General features: G+C 44.5%; 1 protein-coding gene and 1 long non-coding RNA gene across 6 annotated transcripts; one reads left to right on the top strand and one right to left on the bottom strand.

Annotated features, from left to right (window-relative positions):
- Positions 1 to 84: 84 nt before the first annotated feature.
- Positions 85 to 21,184, top strand: GALK1 (galactokinase 1). 5 transcript variants are annotated; one of them, XM_053299143.1, is made up of 10 exons: positions 88 to 226; positions 2,896 to 3,001; positions 3,414 to 3,663; positions 6,993 to 7,182; positions 8,636 to 8,755; positions 10,024 to 10,159; positions 15,750 to 15,931; positions 16,419 to 16,569; positions 19,892 to 20,054; positions 20,854 to 21,184. In XM_053299143.1, the coding sequence occupies exons 3-10, from the start codon at positions 3,550 to 3,552 to the stop codon at positions 20,926 to 20,928; spliced, it is 1,131 nt and encodes a 376-aa protein (XP_053155118.1). In that variant the 5' UTR covers positions 88 to 226; positions 2,896 to 3,001; positions 3,414 to 3,549; the 3' UTR covers positions 20,929 to 21,184. The 5 variants fall into 5 exon arrangements, with proteins under 5 accessions (XP_053155122.1, XP_053155118.1, XP_053155120.1 ...); XM_053299145.1 differs by having other exon boundaries at positions 199 to 536; XM_053299147.1 differs by lacking the exon at positions 2,896 to 3,001 and having other exon boundaries at positions 85 to 226.
- LOC128346159 (uncharacterized) lies at positions 10,976 to 18,556 on the bottom strand. Its single transcript, XR_008316811.1, has 4 exons — positions 17,712 to 18,556; positions 17,535 to 17,611; positions 16,390 to 16,581; positions 10,976 to 12,709 (listed from the first exon to the last, which is right to left on the bottom strand). It is a non-coding gene; the product is annotated as an uncharacterized LOC128346159 (long non-coding RNA).
- Positions 21,185 to 21,745: the final 561 nt, after the last annotated feature.

The raw sequence follows: 21,745 nt of genomic DNA on the forward strand, positions 1-21,745 counted from the left end.
TCTTTAAGTTATTCCGCCAGTTTTGAAACGTTGGTCTTTTACGCTTGCTACAAGTTCTGATCTGAACCGGAGGAGCAAAAGAGTGGACAAATGGAGCTCATCATGCACTCAAACCAGCTCCTTTAGCTGCAGGAGGGGTTTGTCCTCTAAGATGATCCGGGATGTGGTGGAAGGGGGACGTGCAGGGACGCAGCGCCGGTGCTTCTGGGCTTCTCTTGCTGTTGGGGTGAGCATGGCCATGGAGACTGTCGCGGAGAGCTGCATGAATTCGCAACTGCATCACTGTCGCTATCACAGACGGATGGCTAGTAGTATGCCCTGAAGGCGTCTTCCCTCTTTACTCCCGTACTTTTGAAACACTACTCTGCTCAAGCCAGCCGTTTTCTATATGTGATGCATCCCTAGCTAGGAGTGAGCTCCGTAAACTGCCTAAAGACTGCACCGGTAGGCGGCAGCACATGTGGAAACCGTGACTGAGGGATTTTGGCAGCCACGTAATCATCAAAAGCTGCTGGCAATATTTGGCAAGCTTTAATGTACGGCTACAGAGATTATTTATTCAGTTACTGGGGCATCCCAACCTAATGTAGAACGGCAATCTAATTTATTTGCCATTCCTTTACCCTTGATCTTTCCACTGCACAAAAAGCGTTCGCGCTGGTTTACACGATGGACAAAATGACTTCAGTTTTTAATAATGTATTTATTTTTAAGAGGTGCTGGGTTGCTATTGCACCATCAGTTCCCAGATGGGGAGGAGGCTTTAGAGGGCCCCCCAAATCTGACCCATACTCAAGATCAGGATTTCATTGCCTCTGGCACAGCTTGCGCAGGCTGCCATCCAGCTCTGCACCACTGGAGCTGAGCTTGGGCTCCCATCTGTCCATGCAGTGGCATAGCAAGGTTGGAGTGGGCCCAGAGATGAGATTTTAAAATGCCCCCCCTTCAAAGTCCAGGGCCTCCACACACCCCAGGCCCCCAAGGATTTAAGTCTGATATTTCAAAATAAGTATGCTGCCTGGAAATACATTTCACTGAATACACACACGCACACTTCACAATATATAGTGATATACATTGAGTACTATATATTTGTGCTACTTTTAATGCCTAGAACACACTAGAAAGACTAATTATTAAAATGGCCCCCTTGCTGCAGATTAGCAAAGGAGACTTTCATCCATGCAGTGTGAGCCCATGTATGTTTTCTCAGAATTCTGAACAAATTCAGTAAATTTTGATTGCAGGAGGTTTTTCACAGGAGGCTTTTAAAGCCCTTTAACACACATCTCCTCTGGAATGGAGGTGCTGCATTCACATGTTGGCCAGATTTACCCCAAAGTCCCTGTGAGTTATTGGGGAGCAGTTCACATATAAGAAAAATAAAATAAAAGCACAACACATGCTTCACAGTTCTCACTCAGACCTTCTGGGTTGCAAAACAACTTGAACATAAGTGCATTTCTAAATGAATGAATGAATAAATAAAATAAATATAATATTGTTTGTTCCAGAAGTTTTTATAATTTTCTGCCATGAAACAAGCCACTTATAGGCCAGCAAATTTTCCAAGCTGTTTTAAATTATATATTCAGAGACTTCTCAGTCCCCTCCCCCATATCAAAGCCCTATGGCAAGCAGATCCCTATATATCCGGGGGGGGGGGGGGGGACGGGACTGGACACCACAAAAAGGAGTTCACATTCTACTTGGCAAATGCTGGGCTGGGCAGAGGGTCTGCTGCAGAGAGCTGTGGGGGCCACTCTGCCTGCCTGCCTGCCTCCTTCTTTGCTTGCTTGGGGCCTCCCTACAAGCCTACTCCAGTTCAGGCTTCACTGAGGCCTACACGGAGGCCTCCCTGGAAGCCCCGCCCACCTGCCGATCAGCTGAGAGGCAGGGAGAAAAGGAGCTCTTTGCCGCTTGCCTGCAGCTTAGATTGCCCAGGAGGACAAGCAGGCGAGAGGGCAAACAGGCCAAGTGGCTGAGGGGACTTGGGGCTGGGCAGGGGGCAATGGGGAGTCATGTGAGGTGTCTCTGGGGGGTCCTCCAAGGCAGTGGGGCCCCCAAACAACTGTCTCCCCTTGCTTAATGGTAGTTCCGCCCATGTGTCCATTCTTGAGGTTCTCAGAGTGATCATGGGAGTTTTAGAATTTGGACAAAACCCATTGAGGCACATTTGGAACCTAATTCTGCAGACTGCTAAATCGGGGCATGGCACTGGAGTATAGTCTAGACTCAGGGGTTCCCTCACCCCTACCCTGTCTCTCCTTGGTGGTCCCAGCCCATACCAGAGCACCAGAAAGTCATCAGAAGCAGTCTCATTCAATTATATTTCTGGCAGGCAGGTGCTGATCAAGGGTATCAAACACTCCCAAGAGGTCCTGGAAAATCCAAAGGGTCCCACTGCCCCTGTCCATTTGCCTAGTCTGGATAATCCTCTCATGAAGAACCAGATATTGCAATTGATTACTAAGAGTAAGCAAAGGGTGTGTGAGACAGGCATATTAGATAAATGTGGGTGTTATATGAATTAAAAAAGCATTAAAAAGAAATGAAAATTAGATCCCAGATAGCCAACAATCCAGGTGCCCAAAGATTTTTTTTTAATTGTGAAATTAAATTTTTAGTTGTGAAAGAGAAACTCAAGTATGTAGTACACCGCTCTGGGCTCCTTGGAGGAAGAGTGGGATATAAATGTAAAATAATAATAATAATAATAATTGCCCACAAAAGCATATTGCTGGCATCCCTGGAGCCTTGAGGTGGCCTAAACTCTGTGCACAAAGAGACTGCAAGCCCCAGAGCTCACCTTCTCCCAACAAACTGCCTTGAGATTGTTTTAATGAAAGACAATATATAAATTTTAAAATAAATAAATAAATTGCTCTGTTCTAGGCTGAAGGCATTTAGACAACCTTTCCTGTGGAGGCTCCTGCTGCTCCAGGCCCAGGAACCAGCCAGGCCAGAGGAAGGAAGAAGATGGCGAGAAAACTCTCCCTAGGTCTCTGGAGAATTGCTGGGAGGGAGAATCTGGATTGCATCTTGTTGTGATCTGTAAAATAGCTCAGAGTTATGCCCCCATCCCTTCCATTCCAAAGGCCCTCAAATGTAGCTTTAGCTGCTCTCTAAAGAGCTGAAGGGCCTATCTTTTTGCTATCATGCCCAAGACAGATCTCCCAAAGGACCCCAAATCCCAACCCTGCCTGGAGCAAAGGGGCTCTTTCTGAGAAAGCCCCTGTAGCCAAACTGCATGGATGGAAACAGTCACTGTTGCTTCCTTTGGGATTCCTAATGAAGAACCCAATCCATATGGCCTCCTCTATTGAGACTCAATATATATAATGCTCCCATTCCCCCATATCTTTCCTAAATCAAATAAAACTGGGGGGATTAACTCTTCTCTTCTTTTCCAGGTGACATCAAAGTCAAAGACCTCAAAGAGGACATTAGAAAAATCAAACATTTAAAAATCTCATTTGTCATATCTCAAATCCCACATCTGAAGCAATCAAAATAACTTCAGTATCCAAGCAGCAAGTAACTCAAGTAATGGGGAGGGATAGTCTTTCACCGGGGAGAGTGAGGAAGACATTCACCTCTGTCAAGCAACCAGTTCCTCTCCACCGCAGATACTGGACAGCAAGAATCATCTCTGGAATCTGGGTCAGTCCAGGAAGTTCTGTGTTCAACCTGTTCTCCATTGTTTTCTCTGTCTCTCTTGGCTATTTTATTCCCCTGCTAGAAAAGTGGATGGGTGCCGCATTGTTTCCAAGTGAGCCAGAAGGTAGGCTGCCTCATTTATATGCTGGCCCATCACCTTGGGGGCACCCTCTTCTCTGGAAACTAGATGGCCTACATCTGCTGATATTGCTGGCTGTTTCCACAAGCCAATCCTCCCCCCCCCCGGTACAATCCACAAATAGTTTGGAGACTTCCAAGTCCAGCCATTCCACTTGGAAATCTTCCATTGTTCTGCTCTGAATCTCTCTTTTTTCATTCCTCTGGAACATAAATATTAAAATTTGGACACTCATCCAGTAAGTGGGGAGCTAATCTTCTGCCTTAGGAAATGCCTATTGCAAATGCATGCCTCCTTTAGATGGTGCCCCACGTGCTTCTCTCTCAAAATTCTTGTGGAAAGCTGTTGGAGGTATTCCAGTGTGTGTGGGATGGGGCGGGGGGACAGTCTGTGCTACCTGCCCCATCCTTTCCTGACATCATATGTGGTGCAACGAAGTACCCTTTGCTGTCAGGGAGGGTACTATTTTGCAATACAATCTACCAGTACTGATCAGAATGCAAGCACTGTGCTAATACCATATGCTATGTCTCCTTCCAGAATGTGCTGATCCTCAAAACCTTCCTCTGTAGGAGCAGTCTATCAATACATCAACACATCCTCTGTTCTATTTCTTTAAAATCGGGTCCAGATTGTCACAGCAGAAGGAAGCTCTGCTCTGTGCAGTGCTGCTAAGGGGGGAGATTGGCATGCGTATTCACACACACACAGGCACATTGCCATGCTGTGTACGAAAAAAGCAGCAAAAATTAAAAGAAACAGGCAAAGATTTCAATACCCTTCCCTGAGACCTGTAGCTGGGGGTGGAGCTAGGACAGGCCTGCCCCCCAAATTTATATCTGCCCTCCCATTTTTGCAAACTATGTGCACACCTAGAATGTGGTAATAATGTGATCATAGGATATTTGTTAATTGTAATCCTGTGATTTCTGGGTAGTGGATTATTTTAAATAAATTCGTAATAGTCCCCCGTCCCCCACGTACAGTTGCGTTTTCTACTCAGCACTAAATGCCAAAATCAGAATATTGTCTGGAACAATTGGAACTGCTATAACAGAAGTTCTCTACCGCCCAGTTACCACGTTATTGTGAAAGAAACGCCCTCACGCTAAGGCAGAACCCGAAAAAGCTCTAGCGACCCCTAGAGGCCAGATGTGAAGGCCTAGGGGCGGAGCTGCAGTTCCATCCTCCCTTCCCACAACAGGACAGGAAGCAAGAGGCAAACCGGAGGAGAGACACATGCGGACGAGGAACTTATTATCACACGTAACATGGATGTCCTGCTATGCTGTGCAGTGTCGCAGCATGTGCTCTTGTGCCCTGTTTAGAAAGATCCACTGTCTCCCGATCTTGAGGCTTCGGGATCTTGGCCCCAGCTGCTAAAGATCAGAAGTAGTATGGAAGGGGGAAGGGAATCCGACCTGGGACAGCTGCTGGCGGCGGCCCGCGGGGTCTACAAAACGGCGTTTGGAGGGGTGGATCCTGTCATCGCGGTGTCAGCACCGGGAAGGGTGAACTTGATCGGAGAGCATACAGATTACAATCAGGGATTTGTCCTGCCGATGGTAAGAGGTGGTGGGGTGGCAAAGGGCAACGTTGGCCAGATGTTCTTCTTGCAGCCTTCTGGCAATGTTACGATCCATCCCTCTCCCTCTGCTCGATTCCATGGGAGGAAGGGAATTAAACTGCCCTTCTGGAAATAAAGCAACATCGTGTCCTGGAGGGGAATAATACAGATAATAGTGAAGGTTACCCCGCCCACAGTAAGGTCATAGCTGCTGAAGACAAATATGTGCGCTTTATGTTGGTTACACTAGGCGCCGTTATTGGACGCGAGTGCAGGAATTCACCACACAATCTCAGATATTTATGGTTATTACACGCGATCAGACTTCAGTACATATTAATAATTGCACTGCAGTCACAGCAAAATGCAGACGAGTTAAATACCACAAGACAGCATAGAATGTGTGTGACGCTTGCTTGCATTAATACTTGTTACTTCAGTTGAACTCCTACCTTGTATATGATCGTGTTAGCGTAAACGACTTCCTGTCTTCCAAAACTTGTTTCTCCCTATGAGGAAGTAGAGCTAGCAAGAATCAAAGTTCCCGATTTGGGCAATCGTTTCATTTTTCTCCCTCTTAGTTTTTAAATTTGTTTACAGCTGCATGTGGTTCCCTCACTAAAACGTAGGGGGAACATCTACATTTTTGTATGTAATTTTAATGTCATGCTTAAATTAAAAAACTGGGTCAGAAACAGAGCAATTTGTTCTAAGATGGCTCTTTCTTCAGATTTATGAATAAGGAAAACAATGGAATAACTAATTTTGGAAATATTGTCAGTTTATTATGGGATTATTCTCTTTTGTCAATCAGTATTCCTTTGTAAATTATTTCCCTATTACATATCTTTATTATTTACAACATGTGCAAGTCCCATGGTGTTCAATGGGTTTTACTCCCATTGCATAATTGCAGCCTTAGGTCACAAATATGTTAATGATATCATAAAGCCCTTCTAATATCTTGTTGCAACATGGCAGCAAGAAAGACTGCTTTCCCCTAAGGTCGGAGTGTTCACTGAAATAAATGAAGTGCAATAGGCAAGGGAGTGGCATGTTTGTTAATGGATACCCTAGGTTATTGGTGCCAGTCAGGCAGCACTGCGAGTCCCTTTGGTTCAGGTTGTAAGTTCCAGTGGGAAAACACTTTGGAATCCCAGGATCAGTGACATCATAGTAATTAGGAAGCATGATTTAGCACATCGATTCTCAAACTGGCCTTTAGCTGTCAGGCAAGGCTGCAGAGCATGCAAGGTGGCTGCGGCTACATGGTGACCACAGCACAAGCATATTCTGTACAAGTAAGTGAAGCAAATCAATTTATGAAAGCCATACCAAAAGTTTCCTGTGACTGCACTGAAGGAAGTGGGATTAAGCAGCAACTTGCTATGAAGTAAGTACTAATTTCCTTAAACAACTATTCTTGTTTACTAATTCTAAGGAAGCAGGAAAAGTTCTCCTGCCATCACATCACCACACTACACCTATTTCTGATATTTCTGCACTCTGCTCTTACCTGTGCTAATTGCCAACCATAGTCGAATATACCATTTGGAAGATAAGTGCATATTCCTTGTTTCTGCTTGGTCTTGTCTGACTGATTCAGTTAACGATCTCTCTCTTCAGGCTCTGCAAATGTGGACTGTGATGGTTGGGAGCCCAAGGCAAGATGGAATAATATCCATCGTCACAACTGTGGAGGTAGCTGAAGAGTCCCAAAGGGTGCAGTTTCCTGTTCCAGTGGAAGGTGGTGCCTTGAAGCCAGGAGAACCCCGTTGGGCCAACTATGTAAAGGGTGTGATTCAGCATTATAGGGGTAAGAATGAGGTTCAGTGAGGTGCTGCATTCTTTGGCAGGTGTGGGAAAGAACTGTGTGGTGGAAAGGCACTGAACACTTTTCTCCTGGAGACTGGGGGATGTGTTGTAGAGAAGGTAGATGGGCCAGGGGTGAAAGTGAGGAGGTTTAGTCTAGTGTGCTGTACGAGCTTAGCATTTAGTAGTAGTATAAGAGTACTGTATCTCTATAAATACAAAGCTTTAAACATTTCCAAAATATATTTGGGCTGAATTTTGAGAATGCTCTTGAAGAAAGTGTGGGTCACGCTAGCTTTTAAAAAAGTGATACTAAGGCTTTAGGTCTACATGGGAATGCAGCTACTCTGACCTAGAAGGAAACCTCACTCCTTAATTCTAAGTGAGTGCTTACTGTATTTGCTTAGGTTAGGGGTTCCCAGTCTTGAGTCTCCAGATGCAGCTCTTCTCATCCTTCAGCTCTTATGGCTGAGGATGATGGGAGTTGTATTCCAACAACATCCAGGGGTGCAAAGTTGGAAACCCCTGGCTTAGGGCAAGGGGGAAGTATTCTGTGCCTATCTAGAGGTATTTTATTAGATAACTTCATACCTCTTAATGTAAGCAATGAGCATGGGGTGGATTGGTATTAAATGGACAGAGCTGCAGGGTGAGGGGTATGGCCAGAGGTGCTTTTACTACTGGACTTTGGGCCCAAAGTCCAGGGCTTCCACACCCCTTGGGGCCCCCAAATCTTCTTTAGTCTGTCCTGGCTGGTGTGGTTTGTGCCCTCAAGAACCTACATGTTAAAAAATGATGCTTAATTCAGCAGGGGGTGGGGGCCCGCTCCAAAGGCCTTTAGGTCCAGGCTCCAAAATTACCAAGGTACAGCTCTGGGTATGGCTACAAGACCAACAGTGTCTGCAAGAGTTCCTTTGTTGTTTTTAGTTCCATCTCTACATGCAGCAGGACCACTTGATGGGCCACTGTGTGAAACAGGATGCTGGACTAGATGGGCCTTGGACCTGATCCAGCAGGGCTGTTCCTATGTTCAGGACAACAAATCCGGTCTTTGTTGGCAAATCCTGTTCTGTAAGAGTGTGATGCTTGTGATACCAAAGGACATGATAAAGCTGATACTACACAAGTGTTTGTTTATAATTTCATTTTATTTTAATGTTTTGTCTGCACTATAGTGAACTCTAATCAATACAGTGAACAAAAAGAAATTAGAGTTGAGATTTCACATTGGCAGCTGGAGCAAGCCCTTTAAAGACTCTGAATGTTCAGTCTCACTGTGAGATTCAGCAAATCAGGCAAAGGGAATTTCCTTCTCATTGCTGTAAACTGAGCATCTTTCCCTCGTTTAGGACATGACAGACCTTCTCTGGGGACATTTCACATATTTTGCTCTCAGTCAGTTTTCTATCCTGTCCTGAAAGGTCATTCTGCTCCTATTGCTTTTCTGTCTCTCTTAGCTGGCCCTCTCCCAGGCTTTAATGTGGTCATAGCCAGCAATGTTCCATTGGGTGGTGGCCTCTCGAGTTCAGCCTCCTTGGAAGTGGCTACATACACCTTTCTGCAGCAGCTTTGTCCAGGTAAGAATCAAAATGTTGGGTTTAAGCTGGGATGCTTACTGTCAATCATGTTAGCTAAATGGAACTTCTGTATCCTGAGGTAGTATACTTCTAAGTATCAGATGTTAGGGACAAACAACAAGGGAACAGTTTTTCATGCATGGCTTGTTAGTGTCCTACAAACATATTTCTGGCCATTTTTGGAAACAGAATGTGAACAAGATGGAACTAATCCATCTGGGCTCGTATTGGATGAGGGATAACAAACTGAAGTTGAATCCATATAAGACAGAGGTACTGTTGTTGTGTTTTGGGTTTTTTGGGGGGGAGGGAGGGTCAGCACCCAAGAGATGGTTTATCTCTGCCTGTTCTTGATGAACAGGTACATAGCTTGGGAGGGCTCCTGGATCCAAAACTCTCTCTGGTTTCCCCAACTGAGGCAGTGGCCAGGAGTGCTTTTTATCAGCTTTGGCTGATAAGTCAGCTACACCCATTTCTGGAGGTATATGACCTTAAAGTGGTAGTACATATGCCCCTGACCTAAAAGCTTGGCTACTGTAATCCACTCTTTATGGGGTTGTCTTTGTACATAGTTTGGAAACTACAACTGGTACAGAATGTGGCAGCCAGGTTGGTCTCTGGGACAACACAAAGGGACCATATAACACAGATTCTGAAAGAATTGTACTGGCTACCGATATTTTTCTGAACTAAATACAAAGCGCTGGTCATTACCTATAAAGCCTTGAACGGCTTAAGTCCAGGGTACTTAAGAGGCTGCCTGCTTTGTCATGAACCCTGCCACCTATTAGGATCCAGTTACAGTTGCCACCGCTCATATGGAGGTGACTCAAGGCCAGGCCTTCTCTGTGGCTGCCCCAGGGCTTTGAAATGCACTTCCTGTCAAAATAAGAGCTTCTTCATCTATTGCTTTTTAAAAGACCCTTAAGACACACCTGTTTTCTCAGGCTTTCAATTACAATTTTTAAACTGTTTTTATCTTGTCAAGTTATTTTAATTGTTTCACTCTGAATTGTTTAATTGTTTTTGTTATGTGAAAAAAATGTTAATTTTTATATTGTAATTTGGATTGTATACACCACCTAGAAATATATATACCAGACAATATATAAATGATAAATCTCATTCTGGTTGTTTATATGCTTCATCCAGTTCTGGAGGCTAAAGTAGGGAAAAGATTATAATACAAAAACTCTTACTTATCTCCATTGCACAGAACAGAAGTAGTACTAATCTCCTTCTGAATCTCTCTCTCTTCTTTGACATAGATGATGAAGATCCAGTAGCTAAGGCACTGGTATGCCAGAAAGCAGAGCACACCTTTGCAATGATGCCTTGTGGAATCATGGACCAGTTCATCTCTGTGATGGGGAAGGAGGGCCATGCTTTGCTGATAGACTGCAGGTCAGAACATAATTCTTTGCTCAGTGTACTTCAGTAACCAGTTTCTCTTTGCAGCTTCTTCCATCCAGACACTTGTAATCATTACCAGAGGCCTAGAATTCCTCTGCCACTGTGTATGCAGGGAAGTCAAGATTATTGTTGCCCCTTGTCTCTCTAAAGAAGACTTGAAGATTAACTGTATTTATCATATTTCTATACCGCCTGATATGTACATCTCTAGGCAGTGTACAAAATTTAACATATTTAAAAGTTACAAATTAAAATACATAAGTCTTATAAAATAGATATTAAAACAAGTTTTAAAATTATTAAAATTAATTCTAATTAAAAGTCTGCGAGAACAGGAGAGTCTTGAGATTCTTCCTGAAAACTGATAGCAGTTGCTAAAGATTCTAATGTTTGCCTGATAGAAAGCAGAAAGGTACAAGTACAATTTTTGCCTCTTCCTTCCCTTTATAAGTACAGGAGAGAACCTTGTTAATTGCAGGTCTAGCACCTGCGGTTTCGCGTATCCACAGTTGAGTAATGGACACCTCAATGTGGTATACATGTGTGGGGTGGGTGGGGGGAGATAGCAGGACGGGTTAAATCATGTATCCGTGGGTTGGAGTGGCGGCTAGAAATGACCTCTGAGGACATTTCCAGCCACCATTTTGACTTCGGGAGCCATTTTATGATTCATTTCTTTTTTTAAAAAAAGGGTCAAAAATGTGATTTTTTAGCCAATTTTTAAACTCTTGGGAGGCATCTTTGGACTCCACGCGGAGAGTGGAGCATGGTAGGGCACTTTATTTGGCCTGTTTTGTCAGTTTGGGGGGGGCATTTGGGGCAGTGTGCGAACCTCACCCCCCATTTGCATTCATTTCAATTCCCAGTTATTTGTGGATTCGCTATCTATGCCCCCCCCCGAACGGTACCCCCACAAATAGGGTTCTCCTGTATATCCCATTCTTCCCTTCTGTTCTCCAGCCCCAGTTCTTATTAGAAATAACCCCAAATCCTGCAAAATCCCAGATTATGTTTTTGGGTTGTATAGGGAAGGTTATGGAAGTGTTTCTTTTGCTTAATTTACATACTTTTGTCCCAAAGTGTCGGGGTTTCTACTTCCTGAATATGAACAATTTTAGTGTTGATATAGAGAGTTGTGGGCATATGTAGCATTGGTTTGACCAAAGTGATTCTCTTTTATCTCCACAACTAAAATAAACTGCTAGACTGCTCATTTTAATACAAATTCAACTGTGAGACTCATTATGATTAACACAAGTTGATTTTTCCTTGTGACCCTAATAGAGCAAAATGATTAGCAAGATTGGTTAGCAGTCTGGAAAATATACTAGACATGCTTCTGGAGGTATTACAGTTAAACTCCCTCAGTTAGTTGTTTCTAATCTGAACATCTCTGGTTTTGAACACAACATCCCTCAAGAGTAAAGATGTAAATTAAGGGAGAAACCGTAAAAAGCACTTCTACCCCTCTGCACTGTACTGGGGCTCAGACTTCTGTCTGTATCCCAAAGCACCTCGTCTACCAACTTTGTTCCCTCCAGCTTTCGCACTTGCATCCAAGTGCCCCATATAGTCTCACAAGAGTTCCTCTTGTGCTTGGTTCCTGCCAGCCAACTTCCTGACTTCTTACATTATTTCATTGTATCCCTCCACAAATGGACAAATTATGTACTGTCTTTTTCTGAATCTAAAAACGCCCACATGCATAATACACATTTTAGATGGATAAGCGGCAGCTTCCTATGTTTCTATGATTTCTGTGACAGGGAGTGAGCATGTAGTGGTAGAAAACAGAGAATAGGTAATATCAACTTTATTTACAAACCTTCTTGTCCTCAGGAGTCAGGAGCTCGTTGCTGGATGACTCTGAGGTTCCCATCACCATTGTCTTTGGCAAAACCTTCACATTTCTTCTCTGAATCAGTAGATTCAAATATCACCCGAAGGCTATCATCTTCAGAGTTTCTCATCCCATTTGTTATGCAACATTTCTTGAACCCCCACCATATAATGGCAGGATCTGTTGCCTCCCATGCCTCTTTTGATCCACCAGACGATAACAGAAAGGTCTGGCTTCTTCCAACAACCTGGTATGGCAAGTTCCCTTACCCCATACATCCACTCCGCCCATTTCTTCTGTAATAGTTGCTTGAAGGACTGGTTGCAGCTCACATACATGATCTCCAACTGGCTCATCATCCCTGCTGGGATGATTACAAGGTCGGTCTGGTTTGGGAAAATGATTGATTTTACAGATGGCATTCCATGGCATCTGAGTGTGTCCATTACCAGCATTCGACATCTCCTGGGGTGGGTTTCCAACCAGACAGATCTTGCCAGTGCTCAGTTAAATGTTGATCCATCCATCCCCATCCATGTGCACGTACTATCACCCCATGAGGCCACCTCACATTCTTTGGCAGCGTATTTTAAAATTTTTGTGTGGAGGCAACTTCTCACCACTGCTAAGTGCATAACCGCGAACCAGTTCTTCTCATTTTCAGTGTGACGCTATTCTCCCCTTTCATCGAAACCTTTTGCCTGTGAAAAAAGGTCAAAGCTCAGTGGTGTCTGGTCAGCATTTGCGATTTGTCTGGTAGAGGACTGACGGCGCTTACACAGCTGCAATATGAACTGCTGATACTGGCACAGCTGATGCCTACAGTCCTGCAGCAGATGCAGAGCTCCTGAAGTGCGCCTCTGGATAGACAGCTTATGCCGCCACATAAAGAGGCGGCACCATTTCACAGAGGCCTTGAAGGTGTCGAGGGGATCCATCCTTGGGAAAAGCTGAATTGCTTTTCAGTGGATTTCTCCAGTGCTGACAACACACCCTTGGGAGTGCCTGTCCAGAATGTACTAGAGCAGTGGCCTTTCCAGTTCTGGGTGCTAAGCCCTGTGGCCATGCCCTGGAGCCTGCAAAAGCAGACTTTGAGATCGAAGGTAGGTCTTCTGTTTTCTCCAGAGTCACACATTTGCCTTATTCACCCCAAACTGCCTGTTACACAGTTGCAGCTGCACTCCGCTACATCTACAATGCATATGTTTTTAAAGGTGGTAATGTAGCTGGCTCTTCTTGCTGCCATGGAGCTTCCTGTGGGGTGGGGGAGGAGAGAGATGGAGCCAGGCCCCTGACCCACTCAGAGGGGCACCTTCAGGGCTGCTCCGGAACCCCAGAGGCAAGCACCTGAATCCCAGAATATTCCAGCCTGTAGAGCATAAAGGCTTGGTCATCACTCACCCTGCTTTCTGTTTCCCTCCAGTTGTCTGGAGGAAAGCTCAGCTTGGATGGGCGATGAGGCAGGAGGACAGGCAGTGTGCCAACAGTTGTAGCAGGCTGGGCCAGAGAGTCAGGGAGAGCATTCAGGCTAGAGCTGCAGAAGCAGCAGGTCTGGAAAGCGTACAGCTCCTAGGCAGCCTTTTCCCTAGCATGAGGTCTCTGTCTGGTTCCTTAACCAAGAGCCTGGAACTAAGGCAAGAGCCAGACCCTGCAACCCACACCCCAGCCCCCCATAATGCCTTTCCCAGCCTTGCCCTGAAACCAGCAAGTAGCCCTCCAGCATCCTCCTGCCTCTGGTGCATACCAAAGGCTGGAGGATCAGGAAGCAGCTCCTTACTGAAGCCAAAAGAGAAGGGAGCACTGTTCCCTCTAAGAGGGACTCCCAGATGTTTTTGACTACAACTCCCAGAATCCCCAGCTGCAGTGGCTTTTGCTTGGGGATTATGGGAGTTGTGGTCAACAGCATCTGGGAATCCCTCTTCGAGGGAACATGGAAGGGAGCTCTCTGAAAGCTTCTGTTCCCAACTCTTTATAACACCCAGGCTTCGGTAGCATGTGACTGGAGACAAGGCACCACGCCCTGCGTGTGGCTTGGCTTGTTACCTCCACATTACCCTCATATGACACCAAGGACGTTTGCCTGTGCAAGCGGGAAGCCTGGCCTAGGAGTTGGGACAAAAACTTACCATTAATCCCAGCAAGGAGGCCTAGGAAGGGGGCCAAGCCTGAAACTTGAGCCCAGAAAGGGGCCTGGATGTGGGGGTAACAAACTTCCCCTGTCCTCCTAGAAGTCTGGGTGGGTGGGGAGTGGGCAGGAACCTTTAGCCAGGAAGGGGGCCTGGGAAGGGGTGAGCTACCTCCCTCTGTCCACATGGAAGCTAGAGACAAATCTTGAACCTTAAGGCAGGAAGGGTGTACAGAAAAGAGGTCAGCTAAGTGGTTCTGGAGCTTCCATTGGGGACAGATTTGATCACTCAGGAAGGAGTTCCACAGTCCTGGCCACTGTTTCAGATTCAACGCGCTCTGGGGAGCCTTATGCACACTTGGACGTGTGCTGGGAGACTTGTAGGAGGACAGGGTTTTGGAACGAGTGGCAGTTCAGTGCCCGCATCCGCCTGGAGGAAATGATGGGAGCCTGGTTTACCCCACCACCTTTGCCCAGAAAGGGGCCTGGAAGTAGGGCAACCACCTCCCTCTGCCTGCATGGAGGCCAGGGGACAAACCTTGAACATTAAGCCAGGAAAGAGGCCTGAAGCTGGGGTGCAGGCTGGCTTGGTATAGGGGGAGAAACATGGAACATCTACCCAGGAAAGGGCTGAGGGGCAGATGTTCCATGGTTCTACCCCTGTGCCAAGCCAGCCTACACCCCAATTTCAGGTGCCTTTCCTGGCTGTAATGTTTTGGAAACCAAGGGAAGGTAACCTGGCCTCCAAATTTTCTGCCTCTCAGCCAAGCCCATTTCCTGGGTAGAAAACCTGGAAGCCAGGTCTACCTCCCCTTGGTTTCCCCAAAATTCAGCCCTGGTTGCCTGCCTGGGCACTTCGGAACCTATCTCCCTCTCTCTCCCATTTTCCCCTGGGCTGGGGTTGGGTCTGCTAATGGACAGGAAAAGACGGTACCTCTCAAAGGGCCTGACTAATAATAGATATCCATTATCAGATCTTCCATTTCTTTACATAATAGCAAACAGAAAATATGTCATGGAGGAAGATTCATATCAGGACCATAGTGCTGGGATAGGGGGAGTTGTCCTTTCCCTTCATGTTGTTTCCCCCATGAAAACTGCCCTCTGGAGCTGACATTTTTCCCATTACAGGAAGTGTACGTGTACTCTTAATGAGTCAAATAACAGCTTTTGAGGGGCTGGTTTGTTATCAGGAAAATGGCACTGGGGAAAGGGGTTAAAACTCCTCTCCCGTTGTCACAGTTACAGTCTGAACTGCATCTGCACTCACTCAGCTGCTGTTTGCTAAAATGTAGAGATGAAAGATTTGAGATCAGAGATCCTGTTGTCTCCTCTAGTCAGGCCCAGAACCTTCAGAAGGGGGTAGAGAATTGCTCTGCTGTGAAAAGGTCTCCACCCTGAAGTGTTTGTAGCCTAAAACATTTCTGTGGGATGGCTTATAGGGGAATTGCATCCTCACAGAATATTGTAGTCGGCTTTTAAACACGAACACACACACACACACACACACACACACACACACACACACACACACACACTTTATAATTCAGAATGGAGATTTAAAGTTAGAAAGCTTCATATAATTTATGTGATCTTGTTGTGTCTTCTGATGCCAGGTCATTGGAGACTTGCCTAGTACCTTTGACTGACCCAAACTTAGTTGTCCTCATCACCAACTCCAATGTACGGCATACCTTGACAGGCAGTGAGTACCCCACACGTCGGCGCCAATGTGAAGAGGCAGCAAAGGTGCTTGGCAAGCCAAGCCTGAGAGAAGCCAGCATGGCAGATTTAGAGGGTAAGTAGTGTTCAGAGAATGGGGGATAATGGCTTACATAAATCGCTGTCTAATGGAAACATATGGTTCTATGCGAGGCTGTAGCAAAGCTGCAAGCCCCGATGTTTTAAAAACCCAGCAGCTGCAGAAGCAGCATTATCACACTTATCCCCCATTCCGTTCATGACTAGGAGGATAAATATGGTAATACTGCCACCAGGTGTTAAAAACATTCGGGCTTATCTTGTGGCTTCGCTGCAGCCCCACACAGAGAGTGCCATTAAACTGTGCATCTTGTAAACCAATGGAGTTTTAAAATTTCTTGGAATGCTACATAACCAACCTAGAACAGGCAGGAGAAAACCAAAAAGCTTGAGGGTTGCTGAGGACATACTTATGTACAAGGTGCCAGTATTTTTTGTTCCACCAGTTTCTTCGGAAGAGTGAGGCATGTTTAGGGATAACTTCAGCTAGCTTACCTGACTGAATGTTGCTTTTGTTTTGACAGCTTCCAAGTCCCTAATGAGTGGAGAGGTATACAAGAGAGCCAGGCATGCCATTGGGGAGATAGAACGCACTACCCGGGCAGCTGAGGCACTGCAGTCCAGGGAGTACGAGAGATTTGGACAACTGATGGTGGAGAGTCACAATTCCTTGCGGTAAGCTGACACCTGAAGGATTACACAAAGAATCTCTTTTCTTTTGTGTTCTATATCATAGTCTCTTTAAAAAAAAAAAGATCATAAGAGCCACTTGGTGGTGTAGTGATTAGAGAGTGTTGAATTAGGACCAGGGATACCCAAGTTCAAATGTCTGTTCAGCCATGAAACTCGTTGGGTGATCCTGGACCAGTCACTAATCTGACAGCCTAACCTACCTCACAGGGTGGTTGTGAGGATAAACATAACCATGTACACTATTCTGGGCTCCTTGGAGGAAGAGCAAGCTATAAATGTAAGTACTTTTTTTTTTTAAAAGAAAAAGAGCCCTTTCACACATAATGAGATTCCTGCACATAGATTATCTTGTGTGACAGCGGGAATGTCTCCTAAAAATCTTTATTGTTCAGTTCTCCTCAAAAGGTTATTACAAGTCAACCTGTTGTTTTGTCTGGGGTTTTGTTTTGTTTTGCTGAAATCTGCCCATACTCAGCTGAAATCGAGGCTTGAAATTCCTATTTGACCATCCCCCCCCATAACCCAAAAGGTGGCAGCCATGCTGTGACATCATGGCTACTGTCTTTCTTTGAGGCCTGGTCATTCTGAATAGGGAGAGTGAAGTTTCCTGAAGTAATCTGACCAAAACCAACTGTGATTTTGAAAAACCCATAAGGTAGATAGAAATGGTGTATAGTGCTACTGTGCAAGAACACAACAGAAAGCACAAAGGAAAAACATTGTGTATGTACCTACAGGAAGGAAACAATAGGAAGGTTGAGTAGATGCCGTGAGAACAGGCACTGTTCACCCCACCCCCTTCTCAACACAGTTGTTCCCTCCTCTTTTTTTAAAGGCAGCGAAAAGTCAATAAAAATAATTTCCCCTTATACTGGCATGCCATATTAGAGGGAGATTTTGTAGGGAATGGAGATTTTCTAAGTTAGAAAACTAGCTCTAATACTAACCTTGTGGTCTTCACTCCCCTCCTCTCTGCTGCTGTGAAACTCTTCTCCCCCGCCCCCACTTTTCCAAACAGTTGCTCCTTTTTTTAAAAACAAAGGGGCAGAAAAAAATAAAATAAAACATAAATAAAAATGCAGTAGTGGAAGATAATAAACATTTTATAATTTATTTGTACTAACGTTGAAATGGTCTTGGCACACAAACAACAAAGGATTTCCCACTGAACACCTTTTCTTTTCCCTGCTCTTTTTGCCTTTGGCCCTATTAACAGCTGAGAAGAATTTTTGTCAGGGCTGGTGAAATCTGCCCTTCCACCCTGCTCCCAGGAAAGAGATTTTTTTTTAAAAAATAAAGGGCAACCATTATTACGTTTCAGTGATTTTTAACTCATGTCTTTGAGGTGGACTGAGCCTGCTCTGTCACATAAGCCTCAAATGCTTCGCAGTGTTACTGTTGCTACTTCTATACGACAGTGGCCTCTTCCTTCATTTTACCACCCTCATATAGTTGATAAAGTTGCACCAGTTGGATGTCTGTCCACCATGCCTAAAGGTCTTGGGCCCTCTGCCCTTACAAAGAATTTAACAGCCCCTTCTGCTTATGTTGTACACAAGGGATGTAAAAGCCAAATAGGAGCACTGAGGCTAGCAGTTCTAAAGTAAAATGAAGGAAGGGGCCACTGTCAGTAAGAAAGAAGGAAGGGCCCACTGTCACAGCTAGGGAGCTAAAGCCTATGTGATTGAGCCCGTTTCCCTATTTACCTCAGCAACATAAATGATTCAAGTGTAGTAATGGTTGGCCTTTATTTTCAAGAGATTTCTCATTTCCTGGAGGCAGATTCCACCAGCCCTGAAAGAAACAGAAGACCATGTGGCCTTCACTCCCTTCATCTCCACTCTAACATATTTTTCACTGCCAGTGAAGAACCACGCAGGAATCTACAAATGGCAGATTTCTGGAATCTCCTTTTACAAATCCTTTCCCAGTAATCAGCGCAAAACAAATCCACACCACTCAGTCAGTCCTCCCACACACATTGGAAGCCGGGAAGCTGAGCTCCACTGATCTCATAATCCCCTTAGCCAATGGGTGAGTGTTTTTGCTCTGCCAGGGAAAAGTGAATCTTTAAACAGGGTTCTTAAACAAACTACTTCATGTAGGACCAAAAAAATGGTCCTACCTAATGGTGAGTTGCTTGATGGAGTAATACTACTAAAAACATCTCCATTCTTATGTCTGCAATTTGCTGTATGTTACACATACCTGGAAATCATTAATTGACCCCAGAGTCCTGGCACATGCTGGTTACACACATTGGTTTATATGCATATAGGTTGATCCTATGGGTACCCATGTGGTGCAGTGTGGAAATGCTTGACTAACAAGCAGAAGGTTGCCCGTTCGAATCCCCGCTGGTACTATATCGGGCAGCAGCTATATAGGAAGATTTTGAAAGGTATCATCTCACACTGTGCAGGAGGAGGCAATGGTAAACCCTTCCTGTATTCTACCAAAGAAAACCACAGGACTCTGTGGGTGCCAGGAGTCGAAATCGACTTGATGGCACACTTCACCTTTACCTTTAGGTTGATCTATTGACGTCTGTGTAGGAACAGTGCTATTGCTGAAACTTTATATAAATGCACTAGCACATAATAAATGCAGGTCAATCATGAGTTCATTTTAAAGAACTAATCCCATTAAATATACAGAAGAGAGAATTTTATCCTAGGATATTATAGTATTTTCAAGAAATGTAATCCCTTACTGAGAACAGAACCACAGAGCTTATGTTGGTACCTTGTGCTTGATTGAATTTTTGAGTTGATGGGGAAATTGTGCTTGACTATACATAATAAATCATACTTGGCATTTATTAATTTATTGAAGGATTTCAAAAAACTTCCAAGACACCTTATTTATCTTTTGTAGTGTTCAAAGTCCTTTACATGCATTATCACAGTAATCATTCGAAGACGACAGGCCAGCATTAGCATTGTATTGCCGATGAGAAATGGGTCTCAACTTGAGAGGGGGTGCAACCTGTGGCTCTCATGAGATTTGAATGGATTATATCTCATTCTCTTCACCACTGCACCATATCAGTTTTCCATCTTGTAGAATGTAGAAGTAATAAATAGTTTGTGTGACTTTTTATATAAAGTAATGGCTGTCATAATTGTTGTACTTTTTTTCTAATTAGTTTTAAAGTTCTTAGTACTGAAATTGAACCCAGTGCTGAAAAAGAGCAATACCGTTGTCCTTCTATAGGTTGTCAAGATGTTTCTACTAGCAGTCCTATTGTTGGGCTTTCCCTCCTATATTTGTTAACATCTTGTTGCTGTCTTTTCTTTCTCAGAGATGACTATGAAGTCAGCTGTCCAGAGCTAGATGAGCTGGTATCTGCTGCTTTGGAGGTCCCTGGGGTTTACGGCAGCAGAATGACTGGGGGAGGCTTTGGAGGGTGCACCGTTACCCTTCTGGAATCTAGAGTAGCAGAGAAAGTTCTGGCACACATCAAGGTACGAGGTGGACTCAACTACGATAGCAAACTACTGAGCGCATATCATGACTGACAGGACACGTGTCCTTTCTGAAACCTGTAATACATTGTTGTCCCTTATCTATACTCCCTTGCCTCCGGTCTTTGATCCTACTTGGGAGTGGATCTGGTCTGTAGACTCCTCTTCCAACTGTGTCAATTCCACTGTTAAGCATAATCATTGGCTTGAAATGTGGTAAGATAGAAAAGCTTCTAGCTTCTTCATGCTGTAGTGCAAAGCTCATTTGGTTTAGATTAGAACTAATTGCAATGACAGCAGTTTCATGTGTCTGAAGTTACCAAACAGCCCCAATCATGTACAAAAAGGGTGGGAGAGGTCTAATTTCAACAGCAAAAGGGGTACATAGGGGAGCAGTGTAGAAACTCCCTACTGCTTACTTCCCACAGCGTCTTTCTTTCTGGGCACCTTTTTATTCAGCTGTGAGCTCAGCTGGGTGAAAACCACTTGAGGATTGGAGGTAAGCACAACACACCTGTGCACCTATTTTGCTGTTAAAATTGGACCCCATGTCCTTCTTTTGTGTTGGAGCAATTTGGTAGTCAAACACACACAACTGTCACCATCATATTTCATTTGGCCCATAGAAACTGTTGTCTGATGGCTGTGCTGTAATGTCCACAGAACTGTGGATTTGCTTTGAATCTACAATTCAAGTCATTTTGTTATTTGATCTTGAGAACTTTTGGTCTTAACATATTCAGTAGTCTCAAGCTAATGCAAACAGCCACAGATCCTGACTTTTGCTTCTGTCAACTAGGACAAATACAGCAAGACAGCAACCTTCTATTCTACAAAACCTTCTGATGGAGCCAAAGTACATCATCTGCCTTGAAAGAACATCCAGCTTTTCTGCAAAGATTTGCTACTCTTCTATTACCAAGGACTGGGAGAATTATAAAGCCCTAAAACCAGCTTACTTGGCCCATCTGTTAGAGGATATAAAATACCTCAGTTTCTGATACTGTGGTTATGCAAAGGAAATACCTTGAAATATTTGATCAACATAATTTTTTAAACATGGTTTTACATAGAAGGAAACAAAACCAGTATATATTTTAGTTCAGTCCAATAAAGCCATTTTTAGCTGACTTTCAGGTAGGCTTATGAGGTCACCCGGCATTCTGTGTGTGTGTGTCGTCCCCCCACCCCATCAACTTTTCAACACCTGGCCCAATATGAACTAAATCAGGTACAGTTGTAGGAACTCATAGGGATACCTCAATGGCATAGTTTGTGATGATGTCATCCATCCTGATCCAAGTTGGCGGATGCATAAACTTTTGAGGTGCAAGTGGGCTACCTTGTGAACTACCTAATCACTTTGAACCAAATTTGCTATAGCTGTAGGGACATATAGGGATACCCAAATGGCATGGTGTGTGATGATGTCATCCACTCCAATTCAAGATGGTGGTAGCATGAACATCTCAGGCACAAGCAGGCTAATTTGTGGACTATCTGACCAATTTAATCCAAATTAGGTACAGTTGCAGTGAGTGACACACAGAGACACCTCAACAGCATAGCTTGTGATGATGTCATCCACACCAATTCAAGATGGTGGCAGGCACATAAACGTGTGAGGCACAAGTGGGTTAACTTGTGAACCACTTAACTGATTTGAACCAAATTTGCTGCAGCTGTAGGGA

This window comes from Hemicordylus capensis, chromosome 2 (assembly GCF_027244095.1).
Source record: "Hemicordylus capensis ecotype Gifberg chromosome 2, rHemCap1.1.pri, whole genome shotgun sequence".
Taxonomy (NCBI): Eukaryota; Metazoa; Chordata; class Lepidosauria; order Squamata; family Cordylidae; genus Hemicordylus; species Hemicordylus capensis.

Coding starts and splice junctions, on each gene's coding strand:
- GALK1 (XM_053299142.1), top strand. CDS start 5,197: ATGGAAGGGGGAAGGGAATCCGACCTGGGACAGCTGCTGGCGGCGGCC. Junction 5,365..6,992: donor AGGGATTTGTCCTGCCGATG/GTAAGAGGTGGT, acceptor CTCTCTCTTCAG/GCTCTGCAAATGTGGACTGT. Junction 15,932..16,418: donor CAGCATGGCAGATTTAGAGG/GTAAGTAGTGTT, acceptor TTGTTTTGACAG/CTTCCAAGTCCCTAATGAGT.